The 27,550-nt window shown below is 46.4% G+C and overlaps 2 protein-coding genes across 2 annotated transcripts in view; both read right to left on the reverse strand.

Moving 5' to 3' along the window:
- The window catches only part of LOC146868592 (uncharacterized), an 895,771-nt gene that overhangs the window by 422,260 nt on the left and 445,961 nt on the right, over positions 1 to 27,550 (reverse strand). The window lies entirely within an intron of this gene.
- The window catches only part of LOC146868595 (protein Niban 2-like), a 299,178-nt gene that overhangs the window by 24,215 nt on the left and 247,413 nt on the right, over positions 1 to 27,550 (reverse strand). Inside the window, exons 6-10 of the mRNA XM_085611743.1 lie at positions 25,067 to 25,182; positions 21,261 to 21,365; positions 15,930 to 16,092; positions 14,676 to 14,863; positions 11,437 to 11,592 (exon numbers count right to left, since the gene is read on the reverse strand). Of these exons, the coding sequence (XP_085467869.1) occupies positions 11,437 to 11,592; positions 14,676 to 14,863; positions 15,930 to 16,092; positions 21,261 to 21,365; positions 25,067 to 25,182 (728 nt within the window). The remainder of the gene's footprint in view (positions 1 to 11,436; positions 11,593 to 14,675; positions 14,864 to 15,929; positions 16,093 to 21,260; positions 21,366 to 25,066; positions 25,183 to 27,550) is intronic.

Here is a 27,550-nt window from a genome sequence, read left to right on the forward strand (position 1 = left end):
CAGGGGTCTGGGAGGCAAAGGAATCACTCAGGTGAATCTAATGCTTCTCATGCCTCTAGAGGCTCTCAAGGTCACTCCAGGAGAAGGATGACCACCCCTCAGAGGAGGGAGCATGAGGCCAGAATGCAAGAAGCCCAGCTGAGGATCAGGAAGCAGGAGCTAGAAGTAGCTCTGATGGAAGAGAAACTGAGCAAGGCTAGGCAGCATAAAGAGAGTGGGTCTATGCCCACTGGTGGCAGCATTGTCCCTAAGGACAAAGATAGGGTCTTTGATAATAGGAACCTGTCCAAGGTTGTGCCCCCCTACAAAAGTGGGGATGACATCCACAAATGGATGACTGCTCTTGAGAGAGCCTGCAAAGTACAGCAGGTTCCTGAAGACCAGTGGGCAGCAATCTTATGGCTCTCCTTTGAGGGGAGAGGCAGAGATAGACTCCTCACTGTTAGAGAAGAGGATGTCAGAAATTACAGAGTCCTGAAGAGTGTCCTAGTTGATGGGTTAGGCTTAACCACTGAACAGTACAGGTTAATGTTCAGAGACACCCAGAAGACACAGACTCAGGACTGGTCTGAATATGTTGAATGTGCCACTAAGGCTTTGGAGGGTTGGTTGCTGGGAAGTAAGGTATCTGATTATACAGGATTGTACAATTTGATGATGAGAGAGCAGATTTTAAGTAATTGTCAAAACCAGCTTCTCCATCAACACCTGGTAGACTCAGATTTGACCTCTCCCCAAGAATTGGGAAAGAGGGCAGATAAATGGGTCAGGACCAGGATCAGGCCTAAAAACCAGGGTGGTGACCAAAAGAAAGATACCACCAAGCCTCAAGAGAAGGGTGGGGATAAAGCAAAAGAGAAATCTTCCTCAGGGCCCCAAAACTCCACACAGGGTGGTGGGTCCCAAGCTCCCTCCTCTACCACAGCTAAAAAGCCTTACTGCCATGAATGTAAAATTCCTGGGCATTTGAGAACTGACAGCAGTTGCCCAAAGGCTAAAAACAAAACTGTTCCTCCAATTACTCCTGTCACACCACCTATTACTGTCAGCAGTAATCCCCCAGGTGGTGGGAGTGCCCCCAGAAATTTGGGTGGTTTTACTTGGGGAACACAGGGGGACCCTGGCTTAGCCAATTCCCCTACGGCAACTACTCTTGTCTGTGATGGTGGCATGGGGTTTGCCAACTTCACTGCCTGTCCCAACACTTTGGGTAGGTACAGACAGGAGCCCTACATCAATGGTACAAAAGCTGAGGCCTACAGAGACACTGGAGCTAGCATCACGATGGTGGCCCATTGGCTAGTTCCCTCTGAGCAGCTTTTTCCTGGTTTCTCCTACCAGGTAACTAACATTGATGGCAAACAGAACAGTCATCCCATGGCAGAGGTATGTCTCAGCTGGGGAGGTGTCACTGGCCCTAAAAGGGTGGCAGTGTCCCCAACCTTGCCTGTAGACTGCTTACTGGGGAATGACTTAGAACTCTCAGCTTGGGCTGGAGTTGAACAAGACACCCATTCTAAAATGGTAGGCCTTTCAAAAAAGGGTAGTGGGGTTGTGCCATTCACAACCCCTGTCCAAATAGATTTCCTCCCTGGAAAGGTTGGAAGGGCAGTGGTAGCCACAGCCCAGGCACAGACAGACTTCCCTGTAGAGACTGGCAGAGCTGTGACAGTCACAGCTCAAACACAAACTGAGTGCCCCCCTGAAAAGGTTGGCAAGGCTGTAATGGTCTCAGCCTATACTCAGACTGACATAGGTGTAGTGAAGCCTGAAACTATGGATCACTCCACACAAACAGAGAGTAGTGGGGAGGAAGAAAAGTCTCCCTCTCCCCAGACATTAGGAAAAGGTCAGCCTCCTCAGGGATCTGACCTCACCCCTTGTGAAGGAACTGCCCCAGAGGTAGCCAGGCCTGGCCTGGCAGAGCCTCTGATGTCAGTGGCCCCTTCCAAGGTGGGACCCAGTCTGGTGCAGGTAGCCTGCCTCTCTCTACCCTGCCTCAGTCAGCCCAGGGCTGCAGAGGTCAGGGAGGCCAGTGGACCCCCAGAGGGCCCCTGTCCACAAGAACCCCCGCATCAAAAGAATGAGGATTGCCTGGCTAGTAGCCCTAGTCAGGTGATGGGTAAAAACATTCCTGAGGGATCTCCTTTACAGGTAGTTAGAGACCTCCCCCAGAGGGATTCTGTTGGGCACAGGCAAACATGGGACCTTAGGGCCCCAAACCTGACCTGTCCCTCCAGTAAGCCCACAAAAGGGACCCAGCCTCCAGCTTTAGGTAGCCAGAGGCTGACCCTGAGAGCACAGTGCAACTCAGTTAAGGAAAGAAAGGCATCCATGGTGGAGGATGATTGGAGGAAGCTGAGGCCTCACTTTGAGGACACTCACTTCAGTACTCCATCTCAACACCAGCCTTTTACTTTGCCAAGACACACCAAAGGTAGAGATTCCCTATGGTGGAGACCCTCTGATACCCTTAGGGTGAGGGATTGCTTAGTGGACCATGAGACAGGGGGTAACCATGCCAGTGCTGGTTCCTCCTTATATGGCCACGTGGGCAATATAGGCTTACCTGGTCAAGGTCAGCCTTATCTCCCTTCGTTTGAGGGGGGGGTTGTGTAGGAAGGTGGATATCTGACTATGGTTACCCCCAAATTTTTGCCTAGTGTCTAGCTGGTTTTTCGACTTAGTTGGCCTGAGATCCTGCCATTCAGGATCTCAGCCTGGCTGTTCTCTCTTTAAAATGGACTCCATGTACCCTAGGTACATACCCAATTGGTTGGATCACCCTGTGAGCCCCTGTACCAGTGTACACTAGGTACCCAGGGCATTGGTGTATCTAAGGCCTGTCAGGGGCTGAAGCATGTATTATGCCACCCCAGGCTTGGCCTAACAAATTTGACACAACTGGCTGATCACTCAGCTGGGGTAAGTTGGTGTAACCACCTCTTACTTAGGTGTAGTATACCTATACCTAACCTTAAATGGGACACCTGGTAACCTATAAGTCACTCCTATGGCAGGCCTTAACAATCCTGAAGGCAGAGTGCTTGGTTCCATGTGAGATGGTGCTCTGGCATGAGCTGAGCCTGTCTGCAGTGGTCGGAACAACTTCCTTCTACTGTTTCCAGATATCGTCATACCATATACTCTTAAGTGCATTATGAACCTCACGGTTAAATGCAAACTTTGGTTTGGCTTTATCAAAACATGTCGAGTAAGGTGTCATACGAATTGGAATACTAACCCCTCGCCAATTCTGGCGACGGGGTTAGCATTCCACCCTTCTAGAGGGACACGACATGTACAGTACCTGAAACCCGGGTAAAATCAGACATAGCCTCAGCTCCACAAAATGGATGCTGCCACCACAGACACAAGTCTGCCCTCCTGCTGCTGGGAGTCCTTCCAGCTTGGGAGGTGTGGACAAAGGGTTTCCTGCCAGGGGAGGTGCGTGCACCACCCCAGACAGGATTTTGTGTATTGGTCAGGTAGGGCTTGAAAGAAACCAGACATGCCTGAGGCTCACAAGGAGCCTCGGTGCATATGCCAGTTCAATCCGGTCCTGGGGCACACCAGTCCCGGGCCTGGGGCGAGCTGGACAAAGGATTGGGGATGTAACCACCCCCCTTCCTGGTCCCACCCTTAGGGAGGGACCTAGCAGGTAGTCCGGCCCCTAGAATCCGCTTAAAGGTAGGAGCTGTGTCCTAAGACTTCAGACATCCTGGAATCAACTTGAAACTAAGAAGAAGACGGGAACTTCGACGCTCTGCCGCACAGAGGACTGAAGCAAATCTCCCCTGTGGTCAGGGAGTGACCACCTTGCTAACGCAAGCACTATCCAGCGAATCAACGTCTGCTTTGCCGCCGCCTCCCGCCGGAGCCCGAGCCCAGAGACTGACAAGACCTGGACCTCCAGACCTCTCACCGCCCGATCCACAGTCCCTGAGAAGAGGAGACCCGTGGAGGCACCGAGACATGCGGAGCCAGCCATCTTGAAAAGACCACGACAAGCTGCAAGCGCAACAACCGAGGCTCCCTCCAAGTTGTGCTTTGGGATCTGAGAAGCCCAACACCCGAGCAGCATCTGCACCAAAGGTGAGCCCTCCAGCATCTCCAAGATCTGCGTGGGGCCCTTCTGCATTTTGCCACTCGATGCGCCTAACCGGTTGCTGGCCGCTGGCTAGTGGCCATCTTGGCGACGAACTTCAAGAAATACACCGCTGGTCTGGTTGCTCCAGACTGGCCCTTGCTCCCCTCCAAAGGAGCAGTCCCTCTGACCTTGCTGGTCAGAACCATCAGCTTATTTCGTTTTCCACAACAATTGCTTTTGCCAAGGCTTGTTTGCTTCGACCAAGTCGCCGACACCGCCGACAGCGAGAGCCTGCGTGGGGCAGCTCGTGAACCGACTCCTGGACGTCGTCGACCTTCAGGGACCACGTGGCTGCAGAGACAAGCTACACCTTCCTTCCTGTTTGCACCCGACATCGCCTGGTACCCACCTGGTGCCACGCTGGTCACTGACTAGTGACTGTGAACACTGTCCCCTCTGCTTACAGGTCTTCAACATCTCTGATCCCCCCTTGGATCCACCGCATCTCTTCCGGACCGACCGCCTGCAGCATCTTTGTCCACAGGCTCCATTGAACAGATAGAAGAAACCCGACGCACTTCGACACCTACGCACCCGCTTCCTGTGGGTGAGGTAAAGCTGGCACTCCGGTGCCCAAGTGTAGAGTATCTTCTCTAGTGTCTGTGTTTCCAATCTTGAGTTCATAGTCCATCCGGAAGATTCCTTTTGCAGTAACTTTGTACTTTTTACGCACCCATTGAAAACCTATGGGAGCTCGCGTGTGACTATTTGCTCTGCACACGCAACCCGTGGACCTCCTGGTCACTAACTGAAGTTAGCTCCTTGTAGGCCCAGCGATTCTAGAGGCCCTAGGCCTTTTCCCTTTTCTGTTCGTGGTACTTATACCACTATTTTAGTATATGGTTTGAGCGGCCACCAGGGCCTATCCATATAAAGTGCAACTTCTGTGTATTCTACTGTAATCTTGTTTGACGATTTGTGCTCCTGTGCTCATAAAGAGACCAAGGGTTACTTTGAGAAATAAATACATATATATTTTGAATATATAGCTGTGTGGTGTCCTTTCATTGGTATAAAAGGGGGTTGCATTTGGTAAAACAGCTTGCTTAACACGCTTCACGAGTTTAGCCTCAAAGACTGCTTAGCCTACGCTACCACTAGGGCAGCTAGTCCGAAAAGGCTGACTTACAACCACACCATAAGGGTTGCGTGGCATGGTACAAGGTGGTCACTTTAACTAGTGAACATCATATACCAGGCCAACTTCTCACAGTGTGGCTAGGAGAAAATAGACTGAGAAATTTGGATCAGTCACAGTAATGAACTATTGCAACTAATTTGTGTTTCACACTGTCTGAATTCATTTCACCTTCCCTACACTAGAGCACTTCCTCTTCATGCACGTTCCTTTGGAGCAACCTTCCTCCCACCCCCCCCCCTATTCCAAATTGATTTTAGTAATGCTATATAGTTACAAATTCAATATGATGTAATAAAACTCTGTTAAATCAAAGATTCCATGGTTGTTGCATTTTGATAGATCGTTTTGTATTGATTACCATGAGCCAATAGGTTATCGGCTCAAGAAATAATTTGTTGAATTATCCATTGTAGGTTGTTATTTGTTACAGATGTTGAATAAGGCCCACGACGTCTGTTTTTCGTATCATAATTAACCCAGGTCCAGGACCTCTGGGTCACCCCAATTTTGATAATGGCTGCCGTGTGATTTCTATTGCACTTCATTAAAGACGGGCATTTCTCTCGGCTGTATACCGACCTGCTGTGTCTGACACTGCTACCGAACAGGGGTGGAAGGGGAGTTGAGGTGGGGTGAAAATCATTTTTTTAAAAAGCACTTTCCTTAATGCCGCCGACTGCCAGCCATCGCCTCTTCTTTCTCCATCCTCCTCACTGCACTCAACAGGAAGCACACAACCTCCCAGAATCCCCTGACCAATCACAACGCTGCCTTACAGCAGTGTTCTGATTGGTCTGAGTGCTGTAGTTCGACACTCAGACATGCACTGGAAGGCTATGCATGTTCTCCACCCAGGCTGCATTACAGAACATGCAGAGTGCGCATGCCGGTTTGGCCGGCACGAGACGGCAGGCTAAACCATCATGCGCATTTAAGGTGCTGCCACCACTCCTCTCCCTGTGATGCGGGGAGCCCTGCCCGGCTGGCTTCATCTGCAAGCATTTTTTTTGTTTTTTGTATTCAGCTAACAGAACATTATAATCAATTTGCCTTTTGGTATTCAGCTCGCTGGACACTGAAGTATAGTAGTGCAATATTTCACGAGTTTCTATTCAGTGTGGCCTTTTAGTGAATATATTAGGATAAAAGCACCTCTAGTCTCTCGTTTTCCAAAATATTCTTTGAGGGGCGAGGGATGGGGGTGCTCCCCAACCCCCTCCCTAAATTCTCTGGAAAGGCACAGAGCAACTCATTTATTCACTTACTCTGTACAAGTACACACTGGTATTCACGCTCTATTTGTGCACGGATTTACCAGTCACCGCTGTTCAGTGTCACATTGTGACCGAAGAAAGCGCACCTCAGGGTTCCTTTCCACGTTCCCACCTCATAAGGTCATGTCCCCTCAGCATAAATTATTCCTACAGAAAACAATTAAGCCATCATTCCCTCTTCTGCCACACGAGGGCGCCAGAGTACAGCGTCTCACTGTGCAGGTACAAAGGGTTTATTCATCTCAAAATGGGTGTGTTTAAAGCTACAAGAGGCTGTCGCACCCACCTGATAACAGGTCCCAGAGAGCAGCTTGTGCTAGGCTGGGCTGTATGTAGCTCGGTTGCCATATTGCTTGCGAACATTCAACACACATTGCTGAAATTGTTCTTCGTAAAGACGTATTTAGCGCGCCCTTCCAGTACAGGGGAGATTGTTTTGTGTATGAAAAGGAACTGGTCAGTGCTTTAAATGGGGAAAAATAAGTGCCGGTACTCATTAAAATAGAGGTGTGGCAAGTGGGCGGGGCTAAGGGCAAAATATCATCATACATAGAGACTTCTCTACCAGTTGCAGCACATATTAAAACACATGAGAAATGTGTTTATGTCAAAAAACACAAATTAACTCCTAACACAAAATTAAAGTCATGATGGCACTTTCACCCGAATGGTCGCTGCGCATCTGATTGACAGTGCAGGGTCTGTCTAGAGACACTGTCCTGTTAATCACAGCGTGACACAAGCCCTCTCACCACCCTGCAGTTTCGGGACATTCAAATGGGAGCTGCTGGGTTCTTCACCAGCAACTCTGGAAAAGGATACTTCAGCCCAGTTAATTACGAGCTCCTCGGAAGCAGAGCGGCGTCTGCCCTGTACTGGAGCAGAAAACTAACCTGAGCCTGCCGTGCCGAGGATCAGGGTACCGGTACTACCCCTGGCTACAGATAAGTGCCGGTACTGACGGCAAAAAAAATCGGAAGTGCCGGTACTCAGTACCGGTGAGTACCGGCCCACTTAAAGCACTGGAACTGGTAAAGATATTTAAATCTTAATAATTGTAATTGTGGTTGCATATATATAGCGCTTACTACCCCTGATGAATGAGCCCGAGGGCAGTTCATGACCTTCAAATGCAGAACCAGAGAAGATGAATTATCATTGTAAAATGAAAGAAACATCAGTTTCTAACATATCGGTATTATAAAATGAATGGAGGAAACAGCTAAACTGATATCAGTCTGTTGATAGCTGATGAGAGACTTATAAGTGACATTAGAACATTGGAATGTGGAGCACTCAATTGTAGACAATGGAGTGCTCCATGCTTCTACGGGTAGGTAAAGGCCCGCCGAGCAACATTCCAATGTTTTACAAAAGCCTCTCGAAGTTCGAGGGGATTTAAATCCCCTCGAGCTTCGAGAAGCCTTTGTTTAATTTGTTAGTGGCAGAATGTTCTAATAGCCTTATAGCCCTTCGTAGCAGGGCTATACCGCTATTAAAGTCCCGCTGCTTTTGTTAAAGTCCCTCGCCTTCGGCTCGGGCCTTTAACGCTGCAGCGGGCCTTTAATAGCCGGTATAGCCCGCTACGGCGGGTTATAAGGCTATATTAGAACATTGGAATGTTGGGAGCTCCATTGAAAACAATTGAGTGCTCCGGGCTTATAATGACTGGTAAAAGCCCGGAGCACCAACATTCCAATGTGTCTTTGTTCACAGCTCTGGCTGTGAACAAAGGCTTCAGGGAGCATGAGGGGATTTGAATCCCCTCGCGCTCCCTGAAGGCTTTGTTTTGTTAGAACATTCTGCCCTCTAGTGGCAGAATGTTCTAATAGCCTTATAGCCCTTCGTAGCAGGGCTATACCGGCTTTTAAAGTCCCTCTGCTTTGTTAAAGTCCCTCGCCTTCGGCTCGGGCCTTTAACGCTGCAGCGGGCCTTTAACAGCCGGTATAGCCCGCTACGGCGGGCTATAAGGCTATATTATGAACTTAATGGTGAAGCAGACCTCTGGAAGAATCATTCCCTTGCTCTCGGCCAGTCATGTTAAGTCTCACTTATATGGCGTGAGTCAGACACGTTGGAGGACTGCCACCTCACCCTTGACGTGCATCTAGTGCCTCACAGACTTTAATGCACCCTCCCGCTCACGAGCAAGTACTGCTGGTTTAACCGACACCCAATTCATCCTCTCATTCACCAACGATCTACCACCACCACCAGAACCAGCTTCCACAGATGCATGACAAACGTCGCCGACTGGATGAAGAACAACTGCCAGCAGCTGAACACAGACAAGACGGAAGTACTGACCTTTGGCAACAGCAGCAAAGACTCCAAGTGGCCATCAGACCCAAGAGCCGCAGCCATTCCCTCCGACCACGCCAGAAACCTTGGAATCATCATGGACAACAAGCTCACCATGAAATCACAATACCATCTCCTCAGCCTTCTTCCTCACTCTGCGCACACTACGCAAGGTCCTCAAGTGGCTACCCTTACACACGAGACGCACCATGACACAAGCCCTCATCACCAGATGACTAGACTATGGCAATGCCCTCTACATCGGAATCGGCACACACCCCCTACAGAGACTTCAGACCATACAGAACACGCAGCCAGACTCATCCTCTGCCTTCCCGGACTAACCCATATCACACCCCACCTCAGGAAACTCCACTGGTTTTCCCTACAGAAGAGATGCCAGTTCAAGCTGCTGACCCATGCTCTCAAGGCCACACACACCCAAGGACCCGCCTACATTAACCACCACCTAAACTTCCACCAACAAGCAAGAACACTACGCTCCACCTCCCTTTCACTTGCCCATACTCCCTGCATCTACCGAAGCAGAAGTGGAGGACGCTCCTTCTCCTACATCACAGCAAGGACCTGGAACGGCCTCCCAACGCACCTCTGGACCATCATCTCACTTCTGGAATTCTGAATGGCCCTCAGGACCTGGTTGTTCTAATAAGCCTCCAGGGCCTGCAAGCACCTGGATACCCATTCAGGTAATTAGCCGTGCTTTATAAATCCTGATTCACTAATTGATTGAAACTAGGTTTACCAGAAAACTGCTTGCGCTCTGGACACAACTGCCCATTACAAATCATTGCTTTAGGTGTCATTGCAGAAATAAGTCAAATGAAATGAACCAAGAATACAGAGCCCAGAATGCACTGATTTATTTTATGAAATCCCAGGTCTGGAAACAAGATGTCCGCATGGTAGGAGCCATATGGCCACTCTAGTGTAAAGCAGAAAAATCTCACTCCCAAGTTTTTTTCATGGAGAGGTCTCTTTGCTGGATCCTATAAATAAATGGCAGCACGAATAGTGCGGTCTAATAATATTATATATGATTATTGTTATAATTAATAATAACAATAATAATATAATGATAATGTAATGCTTAAAGCAAAATTGGCAAAGATATGTACATTGTGGATTACATTACTTAGCTACTCCACAATTTACAAAAATAAGGAACTCTATAAGTTATATCATGGGCCTTATCATACATGAATCATATGTAGAACTCTGCCGGCCCTGTTCTTGAAGCTATGTCAGTGTCTGTAGAGTAATCAGGTCCATGTGTCTGCCACCGGTCAGCCCTGAAGAGTTCAGGTCCGGACGTTGCTGCTCCCCTAGAGTGCCCTACAGTCAGTAGCTCCTGAATGAAAGCCTCACTCTTGGTAAAGACCCACGCATTAACACTTATAGCCCATCAAGCAACTGTAGGAGGGTAGAGATGGCAGAGACCAATCACTACACCATTATTAGCATCATTGTGGAAGGCCAGTCTCGCAAGTCCTAAACTGCAGCTAAGCTCAGTTTAGTCAGAGCTGAGCCCAGAAACATTGCTGGACATAAGTGAACCAAATTCTTGCTTCCTGGAAATTACAGGGAGATCATGGCCACGTTCTAATGACCCTGGCACTAGGTGCCTTCTGCTGGTACACCTGGGATCACAGGCTGGATGTGGTCCTGGAGACATCTGGTGGCAAAAAGCCAAATCAACGTAATACTACAAGGTGCAGGGCACGCCCGAAAAGACAAATGCCCCTATCTCTCTATCACTATCCTCCTCTCGGTCACTCCTCCTACTCTCAGACCTTCCCCCAACACTTTGCCAAGCTCCTCTACTTCTGTTTCTTCAGCAACCTTTCCCATCCACACACATCCACAAACATCTCTCTGCTGGAGCTATTACTAGACTGCCGTCGGCTGAGGTTGTTCTGTGCTTGCAATGCCCCCAGGGGCGGCTACTCCGTAATTGCGGAAGAGCGTTGCCCCACTGTCAGCTGATGATCAATAAACCGATAAAATATGATTGTTATCATTTTATGTATCTCTGTCTGCTCTGCTTACATGGGAGGGGCCGGGCTATGGCAGGGAGGAGGAGTAGTGTGCATTTATAAGTGCACATGTCTGTTTGGCCAGCCATCTTAGGGCGTCCAAACTGACATGTGCTCTTATGTTTCTCCAACCCAGCTGTTTTGCACAACCAGATTGTAGAAATGCCACAGGCTCCAATGCACTGTCTAAGCGGCAAACAAAGCTGCTCAGACCAATCCTGGGGCTACTCTCAGCATAAGAGGCCCCTCTGTGCTGCCCTCTGATTGCAAGATTACATTTTCAGTAAAGAGATTGGATCCCACCCAAAAAAGATCATCAATAACACGCCCACAGTCTTCTTGGTGTGAACTTTATGTTCAGATCTTGGACAACAAGGCCATATTTTAAAACTATGTGTTGCAATCTGGCTCTCTACTTTGATGGTGCTTTCAAGCACCTGTCTACAGAGGCCTTAATGTAGCAGCAGCATTGACCACTCAATGTCTCTATCCTGATCTCACCCAGTCCCTTACCTCTCTCATATTGATCTGAGCGCGTTGCTTGAATACGGTTGTGCTAGACACGTCGAACCTTTGCTGCAGGCCTTCCAGCTTCAGGTGCTCCATCTTCTCGTAGCACACCTGCATCTTCACCGGGTGGTAGGCCAGCTGGGACAACTTCTCCATGTGCTGAGAAGAAAGGGCCCAGAGACGTCACTCAAAGAATGGTGGGCATATTGAGAGAAGTGAAGGGGGTGGAGTGTCAGGCGGACAGACACTCGGAGGGAGATGGGCACATGTCAGGAGGAAGAGAGGGGGCACAGAGAACATCTACAGACAGACACAAAGGGGGAACCAGGCAGTGTCTGAAGAGTAGGAGAGGTGGAGTGTAGATAGGCTGAGGGAACCTGACAGACTTTGCCTTATGTTCCCCGTCCCTCCTTCCCCTACACACTGTTTTGTTTTAATCTTTCAATAAAGAATTGTGAAAAAATTAACAATAAGATTGAGGCCTAGAACAACAGAGAGATAGGAAGCTAGGCAGATTGTGAAGAGGAAGGCAGGAACATAGAGCGACAGACAGACACACTGGTGAGCCAGGTAGATTGCGAGGAGTGTCAACGGGTTGGTGTAGACTGACAGAGAGTGAGACAGACATATAGAATGAGCCAGAGAGACTCAGAGGTAAGAGGTCGAACAGCGACAGCTATACTGACAGACACTTGATGGCAGTGACAGTCAGTCATGGGGACACACTCTCTCTTCCTTTGTCCCTATGCTACAGGCATAGAGTTGCGGGAAATGGGCCAACACAATGAAGAGAAAATAGTAAAAAGCAAAAGTAGGGAAAATAGCAAAAGGAAAAAGTAGGCATCCAGTTTTGTGTATGTGAATTGGTGCTGTGTAGGCAGCCACACATTCATACTGGTGGTAGTGGAGTCGTGGGTATGAAGGTGGATTTTGTTGTCAGGCTTTTAGCCATATCAATCAATGAGTATAGATCAATGATATAACCATAAGCAGGGGGCTATGACAACATGGAGAATCACCAAGGAATATTCCACAAGGTTGTGGATTTGTGTGCGCTACATAAAGGTAAAACACAGTAACTGCCCTGCGCCTTGCAGTACAGTTAGTGCAACAAAAACACACCACCAAGGCACAAGGGGTAGAAGTGGAAGGGAGCATGGAGAGTGTTTATGGTTTGAAACTGTAAAGCGCAGTGCTATGTGCTTAAAGATGGTGAAAATGGAGTTGCACACTTGAAGTCATAAAGTAAGAAGCTGTAGGAAGAGTGATATGGGTGGAGAAGAAGGTGCCTGAAAAGTGGATGAGTAAAGAAGTATCCTTGGTGAGTAGATGTGGTTTAATGTGGGCAGGGTAAAGATATGTCTGGACACCAGATGTGTATTAGAATAGTTTCGGTAAGTAAATCTGCTTGCAGAGTTGAACTGTTCCAGAATGTTTAGGTTATTGATGAATATTGGAGAGTAGAGGTGTGTTAGAAGCTGAGTGAAAGACATGTTTCGACGGTTGATGTGTGTCATATGAATTATGTTAAAGATACTATTCAAGAGTATATGCATGCAATAGTAGTTATTTCAAAGACACTTTGAGAGCACATTTTTGTTTTAATGGTTATGGTAAAGGTGCATTTCTAGAGTAAGTGTAAAATGTTAACTAAGTTAAAGACACATTTCAAGAGTAGATGTGTGTTATATAAGTTATGGTAAGCACATGTTTCTATAGCAGATGAGTATAATAGTGGTTATGGCAAAGACACATGTCAAGAGTAGATATTTTGTATAGTGGTTCTGGCTAAGACATGTTTTGAGAGAAGGTGGGAGTTATTTTAGAACACTGGCATGTTGAGAGGTCAACTGAAGACAATGAAGTGGTTAAGGGACAATAACGACTGTTAGAACATAGGAATGTTGGGAGCTTCATTGAAAACAATGGAGTGCTCCGGGCTTCTAAAGGCTGGTAGAAGCCCGGAGCTCCAACATTCCAATTTTTGACTTTGTTCACAGTTGTTGCTGGATTTAAACCACCTTGGGCTCCGAGAGGTGCTTGTTTTTGCTAATTAGAACATTCTGCCCTCTAGGGGCAGAATGTTGTAATAGCCTTGGAGCCCTTCGTAGCAGGCTCTACTGGCCATTAAAGGCCCACTCCCTTGTTAAAGGCCCTCATGGCCGGTAGAGCCCGCTACGGCGGGCTCTAAGGCATTTTTAGAACATTGGAATGTTGAGATCTCCATTGAACACAATGAAGTGGACCCAGGCTTATAATGGCTGGTATAAGCACGGAGCTCCAACAATCCATTGTTTGTCTTCATGTTTCTCTGTTTTTAATTTAGTACATTTTGCCCTTAGTGGGTGGAATGTTCAAAAAGCTGTATATCCTTTCTGCCTCAGGCTATACCTGTTGTTAAAGGCCCTCACCCACGTTATAGGCCCTCGCCTGCAGCTCAGGCTTATAACTTGGGTTCAGGAACTTTAACAACCAACATAGCCCTCGGCTGTGGGCTATAAGGCTATAGTATATGCCTTCTCCTCCAGCGTTCCGATGTTTGTCTTTCTGTTTCTCCTTTCCTAATTTAGAGCATTCTACTCGCGATGGGTGGAATGGTCTAACAGCCTTGTAGCCCTTCTATCTATGCTTTGGGCTATACCAGTTCTTAAAGGTCCTCTCTACCTTATTATAGGCCCTCGCCTACAACACAGGCCTATAACAGGGTCTTAGAGCCTTTATAACCCGTATAGCCCTCGGCAGTGGGTTATAATTGTATAGTAATTATACTAAAGATGTTTAAAATGTTGATGAGTGTTATAGTATTTATTATAAAGAAATATTTTGGGGTAGATGTGTGTTATAGCGATTAGGTTAAGACACATTTCAAGAGGAGATGCAAGTTAAAGTAATCACGCTAAAGAGGTTTCATAGGTGGAAGTGTGTTGTAGCTGTAAAGGTAAATACATTTCTCAAGAATTTATGTGGATTTAACAGTTATTCTAAAGACACGTTTTGAGTAGAGACGTGTGTTATTGTGGGTATGATAAAGACATTCTGAGAGTAGATGAGGTTTATTGTGGTTATAGAAAAGACAATTTTCGAAGGGAAGTATATGTCAAAGTGGTTAAGGTTAATGTATATTTGCTGCCTAAGCAAGAAGTAGGAACAGATCAAAAGAAAGGTACTCTAAAACATCAACTTTTTTTCCTCGCTCTGAGGAGACCCCAAGAGTCTCACGGTTGGGACCTGGCTGCACTCACCTCTCCTAGCTTGTCGGTTCCTCCTTCATTCACCACATTCATGTTCATTTCTGTGACCTCCTTGAAGAAGAGGTCGCGCACCTCTGAAAAGCCTTGGCTGGTGGGCAGCATCAGGGCCTCCAGGATGGAGGGGATGTACGGCTGGATGTGGTTCCGCACACAGATTTCAGCTTTGGGAAGGACAGAGGCTGGGGATGGAGAGGGGGACCATTAAGTGAGCCCTCCATTAAGATATCATTAACATCAACCTCAGATCTCTAGAAAATTGATGTACCAGAGACACAAAGTCCTGTTTTATTTGTTCAAATTTAGTGCCACCATACCTTCTGGTATCAGATACACTAACCAAGGCACTAATGCCAAAAGTATATCACATGTCTACTTATGCAGGATCCCAACAGAAAGAGTACCCGAGCCAGCACTCCCACTTGGGCACACATGTGGGAGCATTTACACTGAACCACTGCACACAGGATTCACAGAGTGGGGACATAGTCCCAGATCTACCCAGTTACACTCCAGCAAAAGTAACTAACCAGATCCATCCTACTTTATGTTGCAAACCCCAAGGACACAAGTACCAAGCAAAGCACTACAAGGACTTAGCCCCAACTCTAACCCCAAAGAGAAACACTGCAGTGTAACAGCACCCACTGTCTTCCAGAGGATGTTACAACACAGAGTAGTAGATTCAGAGTTGGTAATCTGCAACCTCTATCCGGAAATACAGCACTGTGCTTTAGTAGCTAGGACTTACCCACAGCTTTGTATAACAGGAGTTACACTGTAGTGTTTTCAGTGCTTAATTTGTAAAAACAAAAATAAGTGCCAGGGTCCTCGTCAGGAGGCAGCTTGCACCTGCCGGCACTGACAATGATAGTATCAACTCAACTGACAGCCATCACACTCCTACTAGTGTGACAGTTCACACTATTCCTTGAATGGAAGACCCTACAACAAAAGTGTCAACATTTACACTCCCAGGCTCCATCATATACACATCTCACCCATGCCAGGGTTTTCACACGCCTTCTGTATCTCACAGAAGCACATCAATGTTAGGAATCCTCCCTGTGCATTCCAAATCACTTGTGTCACTTTTAAGTCAAATGTAACCTTTGTCAAACACCAGTACACTACTATGACGATTCAATGTTCCGTTCCGAACCAGCTGTCAAGGATTACAAGGAGCCCTACTCTTTGTGAAACCATCTCACACACTCCTTGCGCACCCTCACACGCCTTGTAGGGTACCTCGGATCTTGCTCGTCAGATGTTCCTTGGAAGTGATGATCTGGTCCATGTCTGTGCGGATCGACGCCTCTTGAGCAGTCTGTGCAGCTTCACATCGTCGGACAGTTGCCTCATGGTGAGCCTTTGCCTGGTCCTGCACCATGCGATACACTGTGTCTGAGATCTGCAGGGAAGGTCGTGGAATGGACCGGAAAGAAGAGAAGATGGAGGAACATTAGAGTGCAAGAGATAAACCTCCTGATGCAAAAATAAAACCGGTCTTTGAGGACCCACTTACCATACTGAGAATAGCCCCATGAGGTCCCAAGAGACACAATCACACTTGCTATATCAGTTCACAGCACAGAGTCGCAAACATCAAACTTCTGGTGCTTAGCACCTAACAAGATCCTACATCTGGGGTAACGCCTTCTACTCTCCATCTCCAACCTCTACCAGTCATTGGTGCATTCTCTGGTCTACTTGATTACGTCAGCTGAAAGCCTCTTCAGGGCTTTGAGTGTGCACTTGTATTTTTAATTTTTCTGTAGCACAGCTGTATCCAAAATGCATTAGTGGGCTTTACATATATCTATCAATAAGAGACTACATGCAACATATTGTATTGTATTGTATTTGCATTTGCATTTTTATAGCGCTTACTACCCCTGACGAGGCGTGAAAGTGCTTTTTCGGCGAGTAGCACACTACTCCGGAACCCATGAAGGATTAGTGTTGAATTAGTATAGTGAAATATGAAAGTCAGTTGAGTGGTGGATAGGTTACTCAGTTATTTGGATTGAGAAGGATAGCGGAGGAATAGAAGAGGGGAAAAGGTCTGCATTTACGTAGCACTTGTTACCCCTGATGGGGTGTTGAAGCGCTTTTTTGGCAAGTAGCATGCTGGATTAGTATAGTGAAATATGAAAGTAATTTGAGTGGTGGATAGGTTAGTCAGTTATTTGGATTCAGAAGGATAGTGGAGGGATATTGTGGATTAGTCTGGAAGATAATTAGCAGCCTACCGGGGATGAAGCTTGATGACGGGCTTTTTCACGAGCTGGCGGAGTGAAAGCAGCTTCATCAAGATCCAGTGATTGATTCCAGCTTTGAACCAGACATGTCAGACAGACAGACAGACACACACACACACAATCCCCCTCCTCTCATACATACATCAATAGAAATATGGATGGAAGACATACAGGAATCTCCTGCTGGGACAGGGGCCCTAAACAAGCCGTGGGACGCTTCTGGTCATCCTTGTACGACTTTTCTTCTGTGAAATTGATCATCGGAGTCCTCTGGAGGACCGCCACCATTTTTTACAAAAGATATTTGTCAGCAGAGTTCATTCCGGAATTCAATGGGGGAGGTTACTTATACCGTCAGCTCGGGATAAGAGACCATGGGTTCTTGGTTATAAATTTCCACTAGAATGATTTTTAGTCCTCGCCTAAAAACAGATTTAGCTGCATCACCTGATGGATGTTATAAAAAAAATAAAGAAAAATTCATACATATTTTACATTAGCGCTGATCATCCCCCTTCATCTATTGGTCTGTACGATTGTCACTCACATTATTTTTCTACCCAGCATAACACCACCACGGCGCAGTTCATCAACGCACTCCAGCCATTGGCTCTCTTGCACGGCGAGTAGCGGCATTTCTCCTAATAACGTGTGCGCATCGGCCTAAAAGGAGGCAACCTTCAGTGCAAGGACTGATGGGCCAATGCTTTCCAATGTTTATTCTTTCCATTCATTTTCCTTGTTTAAAAAAAACTATTTTTTCTAGTAATTATCGTGTGTTTAAACTATGTCTTCAAGTTAAAGTGATTCACATCAAAAAGCATCTTTACTTTACACCACCAATAATAATATTTCTCTATGATGTCCATTAAAAGTCAAAAGAATTCCTATACGTGACCTACGTGCGACTGCCTGCTAGGAAGTCCCTTTACCATACTGATAAAGTGATATGCAATGACTGTTCTTTTATCACAACTTTTTATTGCAAATATATGGGTACGATTTTTAGGCGACCACCTGCTTTCTTTTTTCTTCTGTTTATTTTTTGGAATGTGTTTGCAAAAAAAAAAAAACAATTACACTAGCCTGCTAAGACCAGACGCATTGGCTTATGCTTGTTTATAGATGCAGATTGAATATTTCTCTCGAGCTTAGAAACAACAAAGCTAAAATTTGCACTTCTGACATTTCCAATTCCGCTTCCCCTGTATTACCACTTTCTCACCCCAGGGCACAAATCTTTGGACCTGGCATGCCACAGAGCTCTTTGTATGGAAAGTCTAATTTGAGATTTTAAGAGGGAAAGTGGAATAATTTGAAATGTCAGTGATGTTTGAGTACACGACTCTCTAAAGTGCTCCCCACAGGTACATACACAGCTGAGAGTGCCACTCTGACAGATCTGGAAAGGTATGCTGTGAAGTGCTGCGGATCTGACACACCCTCCTACCACATGGGCCCCCCCCACCCTTCTATTTGCTCTGCTTCCAAGTAAGTAGTCACTCATTTTAATAATGAGCCAGAAGAACTGGTTGAGTCAGTTGTAGAGATCTAAAGAGTTTCCAAGCACAATGCTGCTTGGCACAGTGCCACCCGCATTCTCTTGTGCAACTCTTCAATTGAATCTCTTGTTCCTGTTTTGCAATTCTTTCTGTACAGACTGCATATGGCAAACTTGATTCTGTCTGTAGTTTCTGTTCCCTCTCTCCCTACTCCGATCCGAAACATGTTTCGGAAGCAGAGCGCGGAGAAGTCGACTAGGCCTGCTGCGGGTCAGAAACATGTAGCATGTGAGACCCACCCTTGTAGCTAGTGGGGAAATGACATGATACACGTTTGACATTGTTTGCGGTCAACAAAATACATTTATAATGAAAGGGCAAATATCAATATAATACTATTATTTTACTGTTCGACTCAACAAGCTGACAAAATAATTTGAAGATCCCAATTTATTCACATTTCTGCAGCTTGGACCTTACTAAGGTAAAGAAAAGCAATCGTCTTATGCTAACTTCTTGGGATTTGTGTATAGGAATGAATGTAACACAAGGTACAATGTGTAAGTCACAGAGCCCTTCATCAAAATTAACTACCCTGTTTTACAAAAAACATAACCAGAACCTGCAATCTGGTTTAGATCTGCAGCTGAAGGTTCCTACACTTAGGAAGGTGCAGTTTAGTAGAAAAGCGCTCTTGGACTTGGTGCAGGCAAGGAGCTCGTTGAATAACCGCCTGCACCCTGGCATACTGAAATTCCGAAAAGGCCTAAAGACTTTATGTTTGAGTTGCTTTGCATATAGAAACATAGAAGATAGATTTGATTTCATTATTGTTGCTTGCGTCTTGCTCTCAGCAACCTGTGTTGTCGGGTTGTGTCATTACACTGGTTCATGGAATGGACTCGTATTACGCTAGCCTTTCATAGGTTTTCTATTTTGAGATGAGACTGTGTACTTACACGTTTTCCAGTTCACATACTGACCCTTTTGAGCACTTGATACATTGATAGGTCTCATTACAGCTGGTTTGGGATAATTCGAGCCTTATTGTGACTTCATTACCTCGTCACCTGTTTAACCTGCTGTCCGACGTGACTTTGTGAAGATGGCCTGGATGGGACTCTCTCCAGTGTTCCAGGCTTTGCATGCCAAGCATAGGGTCAACCATACTGTCCATCTTCGAGTCTCATGACATGGTCCCTGGCCCAGGGCTGGCAGGACACGACCACTACGCAGCATGCAGGGATCCGGGCCGGACCACACATGACCAGTGGACAGGGAGAGAGAGGAGGCTGGACAATGCTTCATCCGACATACTCTCAATCACCACACAACATATTTTAGGACGGCTGAGGCATATACCAATCATCCTAGATGGCACACGCCCAAATTTGTAAAGATCTTTCTTGGCAGAATCCTCGGGACTACACTGTGAGTCGACATTAATGGCAAACTACCACTCCACCAATCTCTGTAAGGCATCTGGAGAACTGGTGCTGAGTTGTCAGTCAACCCCACGATTGGAGGTAGTGATGCAGCCTAAATGTTCAGTTTTCTGATAGAATGTTGGTGACATCACGAGAAGAGCACATATGGTGTGAAGAGGAGTCTGGTTGGAAATTAACTCTACCAGCCCAGTGATCTCTCCTCTCTCCTGCTTTTCCTCGTCCACTTGAACAGGTAGCACCTTCACTTGGTGGAAGCCCCTGCTCCAGGTATCCTCTCGCTGTCTTTGGCCTGATCACAATGAGTTCCTCAATGTAGGCTGAGCGGTTGCTACGGTGAGTGTTGTCTCTACTCTAGGTGCTGGTTGAGCACTTACTCTCACCACAGTGCAAGTTATGTCTGAGCTTGTTTTCTGGTGCTGGGTGTACACTCACTATTATCACAGTGTGTGTTGAGTGTCACTTGTGTCGTGCCTGCGTATCGGGTGGGCACACCGCATCAACACATTGTGTACGGGGTTTCAATGCAATGCGTGAAGAGCTTCCTGTTCTTCACATATGTATTTGGGTGCTCAGTGAGTGTTGCATTTGTGTACACCTGCTATGTACTTTTGGTACTGCTTGTAGGAGCCTGTCAATAACCCATCAATACAATTAGTATTGTGTTTAAATCTGTGCTTCTTGCGAGACTGTGACTTGTTTCAAGTGGTTTTTGTACGTGTGATGCAGGCTTAGCACTCATACTCGCCATCTAGAATGTTTATGTTTGGGTCTGGCTCTGTCTCTCTGTTCTCAATACAATTAGCTCCTTCGTGTCCAGGTATGCTTGGTCAGCAACCTACTGCCATTGGTTCTTCCGAATTGTTTATAGATTTATTTGCTTATGTTATTTTGTACTGCATTCTATACATGTTTGCGGCTGGTGAGTTGTGATGAGTGTGTGCAAACGTGCCCATTGTCATTAGTGGAAAAGGAGTTGTGTTGGCAACTTCTGTAAGGTCCCAGCACAGAATTTCCACCCCCAGAAGGATCAGAGTCCTTGGCGATGACAACAGGTTGTTAGAAGCAGGGTACATTGTAGATATGGTATGGCCAAGTCCTTTAGTGTCACAGGTGAGTGTCCTATCACGTCATACTAGCTGCTGATGGACTTCGATTGACAATTAATCCTATCCCCTCTCTCACTCACTATTATCTAGATCATTCATCCAATCACCCTTAGTATCATTTGACCTGCTCGCAACACTCAGTAGTAATTTCAAACTCCAACCATGAACTAATGCCTTGATTTTACTTCCATGTGACCCTCCATTTTTCGCCATGATTGAGATCCTGCCACAATTATTAGCCAGTAATTCCTTTCAGACTCACCAGCAGCCAGATCCGCTGTCTCTCCTGGGGTTTGCCTTTCAGTCTTGGACCAATCATGTTCTTTAGTTCTGGAACTAGTTCCTCCATCACCAAATTGCTCAGAACCTGTAGAGAGGAAGGATGATGTAACATTAGTGACAGGTAACATTCTGGGACACTCCAACCCTCTTCAGGGCGAGAGGAGGAACCACGAAGAACATTAATCATGGAGCCAGTGGTTCACTTCTCAATGAATTAATTTGGAATACCTTGAAAGCTGTCCACAATAATAAAACTGGGTCGCCGCATAATCCGACACGGTCAGGCAAATTGTAAAAAGGCAGGGCAAGTTATTTTTCCCATCTTGCTTAAACTTTTGAATCTCTCCAGCTTCAGTGCAGTGGTTCTGCCCAGCTGGAAACATGCTATAGTTTTACCCTTACTCAAAACACCATCACTTGACTGTAGGCTGTCATAGAGGTATTAGCCTATTTCACTTCTGCCTTTTCTGGCTAAAATGCTAGAGAAATGTATTAAGAGTTAACTGTCAGACTATTTGGAGGGACATCACTTACTCTATCGGTCTCAATCTGGGTTTCGGCCTGCAGATAGTACGGAGTCAGCGCTGCTTAGGGTCACAGCTTTGTCAGATTGTAGACAAATGAGGTTCAGATGCACTGATCTGGCTTGACTTTAGTGCATCATTTAATGTGGCCTTCCGTAAATTATTGATAAAAAGATTGATTTATTATGGGGTTTGAGACAAGGCCTTAGCTCGGTTCAAGTCTTTTTTGGATGGATGCTCTTTCCAAGTGGTATCGCCCTTGTTCTCCTCCACAAGCAGCCAACTTGAGCTTGATGTCCCCAAGCACCTGCCTTGAACCCCCCTACACTTTTGAAAATCTATGTTCACTCTTTGGCTGACATGGATGTCACTTGTATCATACACATATGACACACAATCGATCATGTCTCTGTCCTCAAATGAGAAGGGTCTTTCCCAATTTAAGAACAGTATGACCGCCGTGGCAAATCAGTGAACTTGAAATTCCTTAAAATGAATGCTAATAAAACTGAGGTTTTAATTGTGGGAAAGCAATCTCTGGTTTTGGATCCTAACTGGTGGCCCGATGCGCTGAGACAACCTCTGGCTCCTAAACCAGCAGTAAAGAGTTTAGGGATTTGGATAGATAAGACGTCTTGCGGCTTTGGTGTGCTTTGAAGCTTAAAGAAGATTCTGTGGAATGTTTCTCTATTCAGTGGATGATAAGCCAGGCTCTTGTCTCACGCCTAGATCTCTGTAATATCTTGCACCTTGGCATTACCAAAGCTGCCAGAAATAAACTGCAAATGATCTATAATGCTGCTCCAAGAATGCTGGACACAGACCCAAATTTCTCTCGGTATCAATCCAGCTACTAAGTCTGCATTGGCTTACTGTAGAGAAATGCATTCAATTCAGGGTACTGTGTGTCACTCCATCCTGCCTTGAATAATGCTGCCCTCCCGCCATCCTCAATTCTCTTCTACAGGTCTATCGCCTCACTGGATGTCTTAGATCCTCTGATCTTACTTTGGCCATTAATCCTTATTTTAATCCAATTAGACAGGTTGGCAGCTCTTTCCGCTGTGTTTGGCCTAAACTCTGGAATAAGCTTCCGGTAACCCTTTGAGCTAACACAAATGAACTGATTTACAGGAAAAAAAGCTTAAGACCTGGCTTTCTTAAGGTAGCGATGGACTCTATTCTTTCTGCTTCATGTCAGACGTGCTGGGAAGACCTTTCCAGGGCAGCCATGCGTGACATAAATCTCTGTAACATCACATAACATAAAATTCCATAACATAGACAGCATAGCAGATGATAGTCACTTCTCGTCAGGAGGCGCCTTCTTTGCGGACCACAGTGCCTGCTGAAGCGCATCCAGGGGCGCAATCGAGCAGGTATCGCATTCTCACTCTCATTGAGAGCTTCTTTCGTTTCCAGTCAAGCAGTCCGTCTTTCCCTACCTTTGTCTCTCCAGTCAGTGCTATATAAACCATGTCATTGTGTCACCCATTGAAGTCAGTACATGTATCGATTCCCGCCTGCATCTGGCCTTTGCGCGGTGTGTCTGGAGCTCACTGTTCCTGCATCTTTCCTGCTCACTGCCAGTGCCTCCCTCTGTTTTGTCAGTGTTTCTCCCCTCTTACAAGAGTGTTTCTGTAACCACAGCAATGCCTCCTGCCCCCTGCAAATGTGTCTATGTTTACCTATCAAAGTACCCTGCTGCCTGTCCTTGTGTCTGCTTTCTTGCACCAAGTCAAACCTTCTCCTGCTCCCTGTCGATTTGTCTACTACTCAGTGGCTTTCCCTTTTCCTCCCAGGGCATCTCCTGCTGTCTGTGAGACTCTGATACTTCCTGTTCATGATTCTCCATCCACTGGGCATGCCGCCTTCTCCCCGCCAATGCATCTCCCGCTGCCCGTCAGTGACCCTTGTTCCCTTTTGATGCACCTTCCAGTGCCCGACGACTCCTGCCAATGCACCTTTCGAGATCCCAGTCAGTGTGTCCTGCTCACTGATAGCATGTCTCCAGTGTCTTGTCAGGGCATCTTGCATTTCCTGTCAGTTTGTCTTATCCCCGCTACCAGCAGCGGTCTCTTCTTGAGGGGGGGGGGGGGCATCTCTTCCCTGCCCGCTGCAAGCCACGCAAGAAAAAATACAAGGCCAATTAAAAGTTTTCGTTGCCATTTAATTTTACCGGTGCAGTGCGCATTGCAGCAGCACAAGCCTCGAGCCCAGAGACATGCTGGGTGCCTCCTCTGCTGCCAACTGGTGGCGGAGGAGGACTGAAGCAAGGCTGACTGGACACTCCAAAGTGCCCATGTCACTTTGGCCGGCTGTTTTGCGATGGCCAAAGTGCCATTCGCACTTTAAAGCTCTCCACCCAGCTGTCTTAAGAGAACGGAGTAGAGACCAAACACAGACCTACAGGGCATGACATAGCATCTAGTTGGCCTGCTTCATCCAATCCAGCCACTTCTCTCATGCATTTACCAGCACAAGAGCAGCGTCTGGATTGGTTAGGGGAGCTCTTCATGCATCGGAGAAGGAGAAGAACACGAGGAGGATGCGCAGCCCATGAGTTTGTGCCATTTTATTTTATTTGATATGATATGTGTAATGCATGTAAATGTAGTGGTTGTGTTTTATTTTGTAGTTAGTGTTATGTTTGTATTCGGGTTTTTTGGAGGGAGGGGATATTTTATTTTGGGGTTTTGGAGGGAGAGGTGGTTTACTTTGGGGTTTTGGAGAGAGGGGGTGCTTTATTTTGTTTTTTTGGGAAGTGGTGGGGACTTTCACTGGCCTCACCACTTGCAAAGGGTACCAGCCGCCCCTGCTTGCTACTGCATCTCCCATTCCCAGTCAGCCTTCCCACTCTCTGTGAATCAATTCCTGACTTCCCAACAGTAAGTCCCATGCCCTTTTATATGTATCTCTGCCTCAGCATGTCTCCTATTGCCTTATAACATGATGTAACGCTTATTTATAGTATTTACTATGCCACCTGTTTATGTACCAGCATACCAGTGTGTAACAAATAAAGTGAAGGAAAGAATTCTTGAATTAATCTTAGCACTGACGATCGCTTGGGGCCACATTCCAGCCCATCGTTTTTTTGCCAGCTAGATTGTTGTATATCACACTACAAGGGTCTCACGCTCCCAGTCAATGCCCCTTCTTCTCCTTGTCAGCATCTCTGACCCTGGTCTGGTTGCAGCACACCTGGATTCAGGCATTGTGGGTAGGGAATCAGGAGAAGCTGGGCTCAGCACATACTCACTTGCACTTCATTCCCACAAAGCATTTCCCATGTCCCATACTGGTCCTTGGATTGGCGGAACAATCGCACTGCATCTGTGAATGCTGGAGCCTCCACCTTGGAGTCTTCTGGAATCCCTAGAACAGCAGATAGAAAGTCTGTCATTGTCTGGGGACTAACACCACAGAAAATATCAACATAGTCAACAGGCTGACTTCATAAACAAAGCTGTTCTCTGCCAGTGGTGTTGGTGCAATTTTCAGAGTGGGGAGGGTGATGCCATCACTGTTGCATCACTAAAGTCATAGGGACTGTGAAAAATCCAAGCATCACACAAAGAACAAGTGTAGCAAATATATTCACCAGGAGAATGGTACGTGACTAGGACTTAGCTGGAGGTGCATTGTGGAGCATATTGTGACAAACATATTAATCAAGCTTGGTGTAGTAGCAGACAGTCGTTTCCAGACAGCACATTTTCCATTGAAATGGGCACTATATATTTGCACGGACATACTATTCTGCTTCTATAACAATACTGCGCACAAACAATGTGTCGAAATTGGGCTTCAGCCAATATTTAATATACACATCAAGTGTGTTCACTTGTTTTGATCCTATTAGATTATTGGTTTACTTCACATTTCAGAATTACAAAAACATGTGCTTCATCTGGGCTCTTCTAACTGCTGATATATTCTGAAATATGTGTACAGTTAATTTACAGGTATTTAAATGTTGTTGAGTTTTAAGAAACAAATGACATCCAACAGACTTTACTTTCAAACTCACTGTACCCAGCAAGATTGTGACACTGTTCATTTTACAAAATCCCCTAAATTTGCAGTCAGAGAAAAAAAAAATTAAACACCATCCTCTCTTTTAAAAAACATAAGCAGCAATTTGTCAGAAAACATAGGCCCTGTTGTATATCTTGGCAGTATAGATACACTGTCACAATGGCAACAGGGTATCTACAGAGCCAAGAATGTGGTCCGCCCGCAACATATATATGTAGTTGAACCTTAGGTTTTATCACGGCAGAGACTGCTCCATCCTCGTTGTGATTAAACCCCTATGATGGCCCGACAGATTAAGGTCATCGGAGCCCGACCTCTCATTCCGTCCACCTAATATAGATAGCCAGATGTGAAGGTTATTTCACTGCACGTATCCACGAGAAAGAGCCTGGCGGTAAGGGGCAGTGAAAACTGTTAAATGCGCCTCTTGCCATGGGAGAGGGCTTCCATGGCAAGAGGAGCATTCTCTTTTTTATTTTTAAAAAGAAAATCCCACTTTGGGATTTTCTTTTTGAAAATAAAAAAGAAAACAGTTTGGTGCATGGCTTTGTCATGTTGACGGAGCCGTGCACCAAACTGTAAACAGCACTGAAAGGAACTGCCGTGATGGCGGTCCCTGCCAATGCATTAAACATTTCCGCCAGCTTGGTGGTCATTTCTAAATTTGGAAGATGCATTTCCATCAGAGCGACGGAATAATTTCAGTCTCCCTGATAGAGAAATGGGCAGCCCACCCTCCCCCCAAAAAAAGATGTCCTATAGCCTGACATTTGACCTCTGTTTTTGAACGCACTGCAAAGGGGAAAGATAAAAATATATATATATAAAAGGCTACTTCACTTTCTGACCTCCAGCGCGGTTATTTTGGGGTTGCTGCAGCACCCCCAAACCCGTACTTTTACGTAACTTCTCTACAGTAAGATTCAGCAGAATCCCCACTGCTCGGAGAAGGGGTAGGGTTTCTGAGGTCAGTACGTCTACATTTCTGGGTGTTTCCTTGCTGCTGCCAGATCTGCTGTCCTGTGTGCTCCCCAATGTTCAGAGAGTGTGTAGGGTCTCTGAGGTCAGTATCATTGTGCTGGTGTGTATTTCCCTCTGCTGCCACATCCGATTTCCACTGTTGAGAGAAGGGGTAGGATCTCAGAGGTGTGTATGTTTGTGCTGCTGGATGGTTCCTTGCTGCTGCCAGATCTGCTGTCCTGGACACTCCCCGCTGTCAGTGAGGGAGCTAGGAAATCCAGGGGGAGCGCACTTATCCTGCTGCGCGTTTCTTTGCTGCTGCCAGATGTACTGATGCCAGTTCTGCCTGTCCTGTGCGCTTCCCACAGTTCAGAGAGTGTAGAATATCTGAGGTGACTACGCTTATCCTGCTGCGCGTTTCTTTGCTGCTGCCGCCAGATGTACTGATGCCAGTTCTGCCTGTCCTGTGCGCTTCCCACAGTTCAGAGAGTGTAGAATATCTGATGGGAGTACGCTTATCCTGCTGCGCGTTTCTTTGCTGCTGCCAGATGTACTGATGCCAGTTCTGCCTGTCCTGTGCGCTTCCCACAGTTCAGAGAGTGTAGAATATCTGAGGTGACTACGCTTATCCTGCTGCGCGTGTCTTTGCTGCTGCCAGATGTACTGATGCCAGTTCTGCCTGTCCTGTGCGCTTCCCACAGTTCAGAGAGTGTAGAATATCTGATGGGAGTACGCTTATCCTGCT

Source organism: Triturus cristatus, chromosome 1_2 (genome assembly GCF_964204655.1).
Source record: "Triturus cristatus chromosome 1_2, aTriCri1.1, whole genome shotgun sequence".
NCBI classification, from domain to species: domain Eukaryota; kingdom Metazoa; phylum Chordata; class Amphibia; order Caudata; family Salamandridae; genus Triturus; species Triturus cristatus.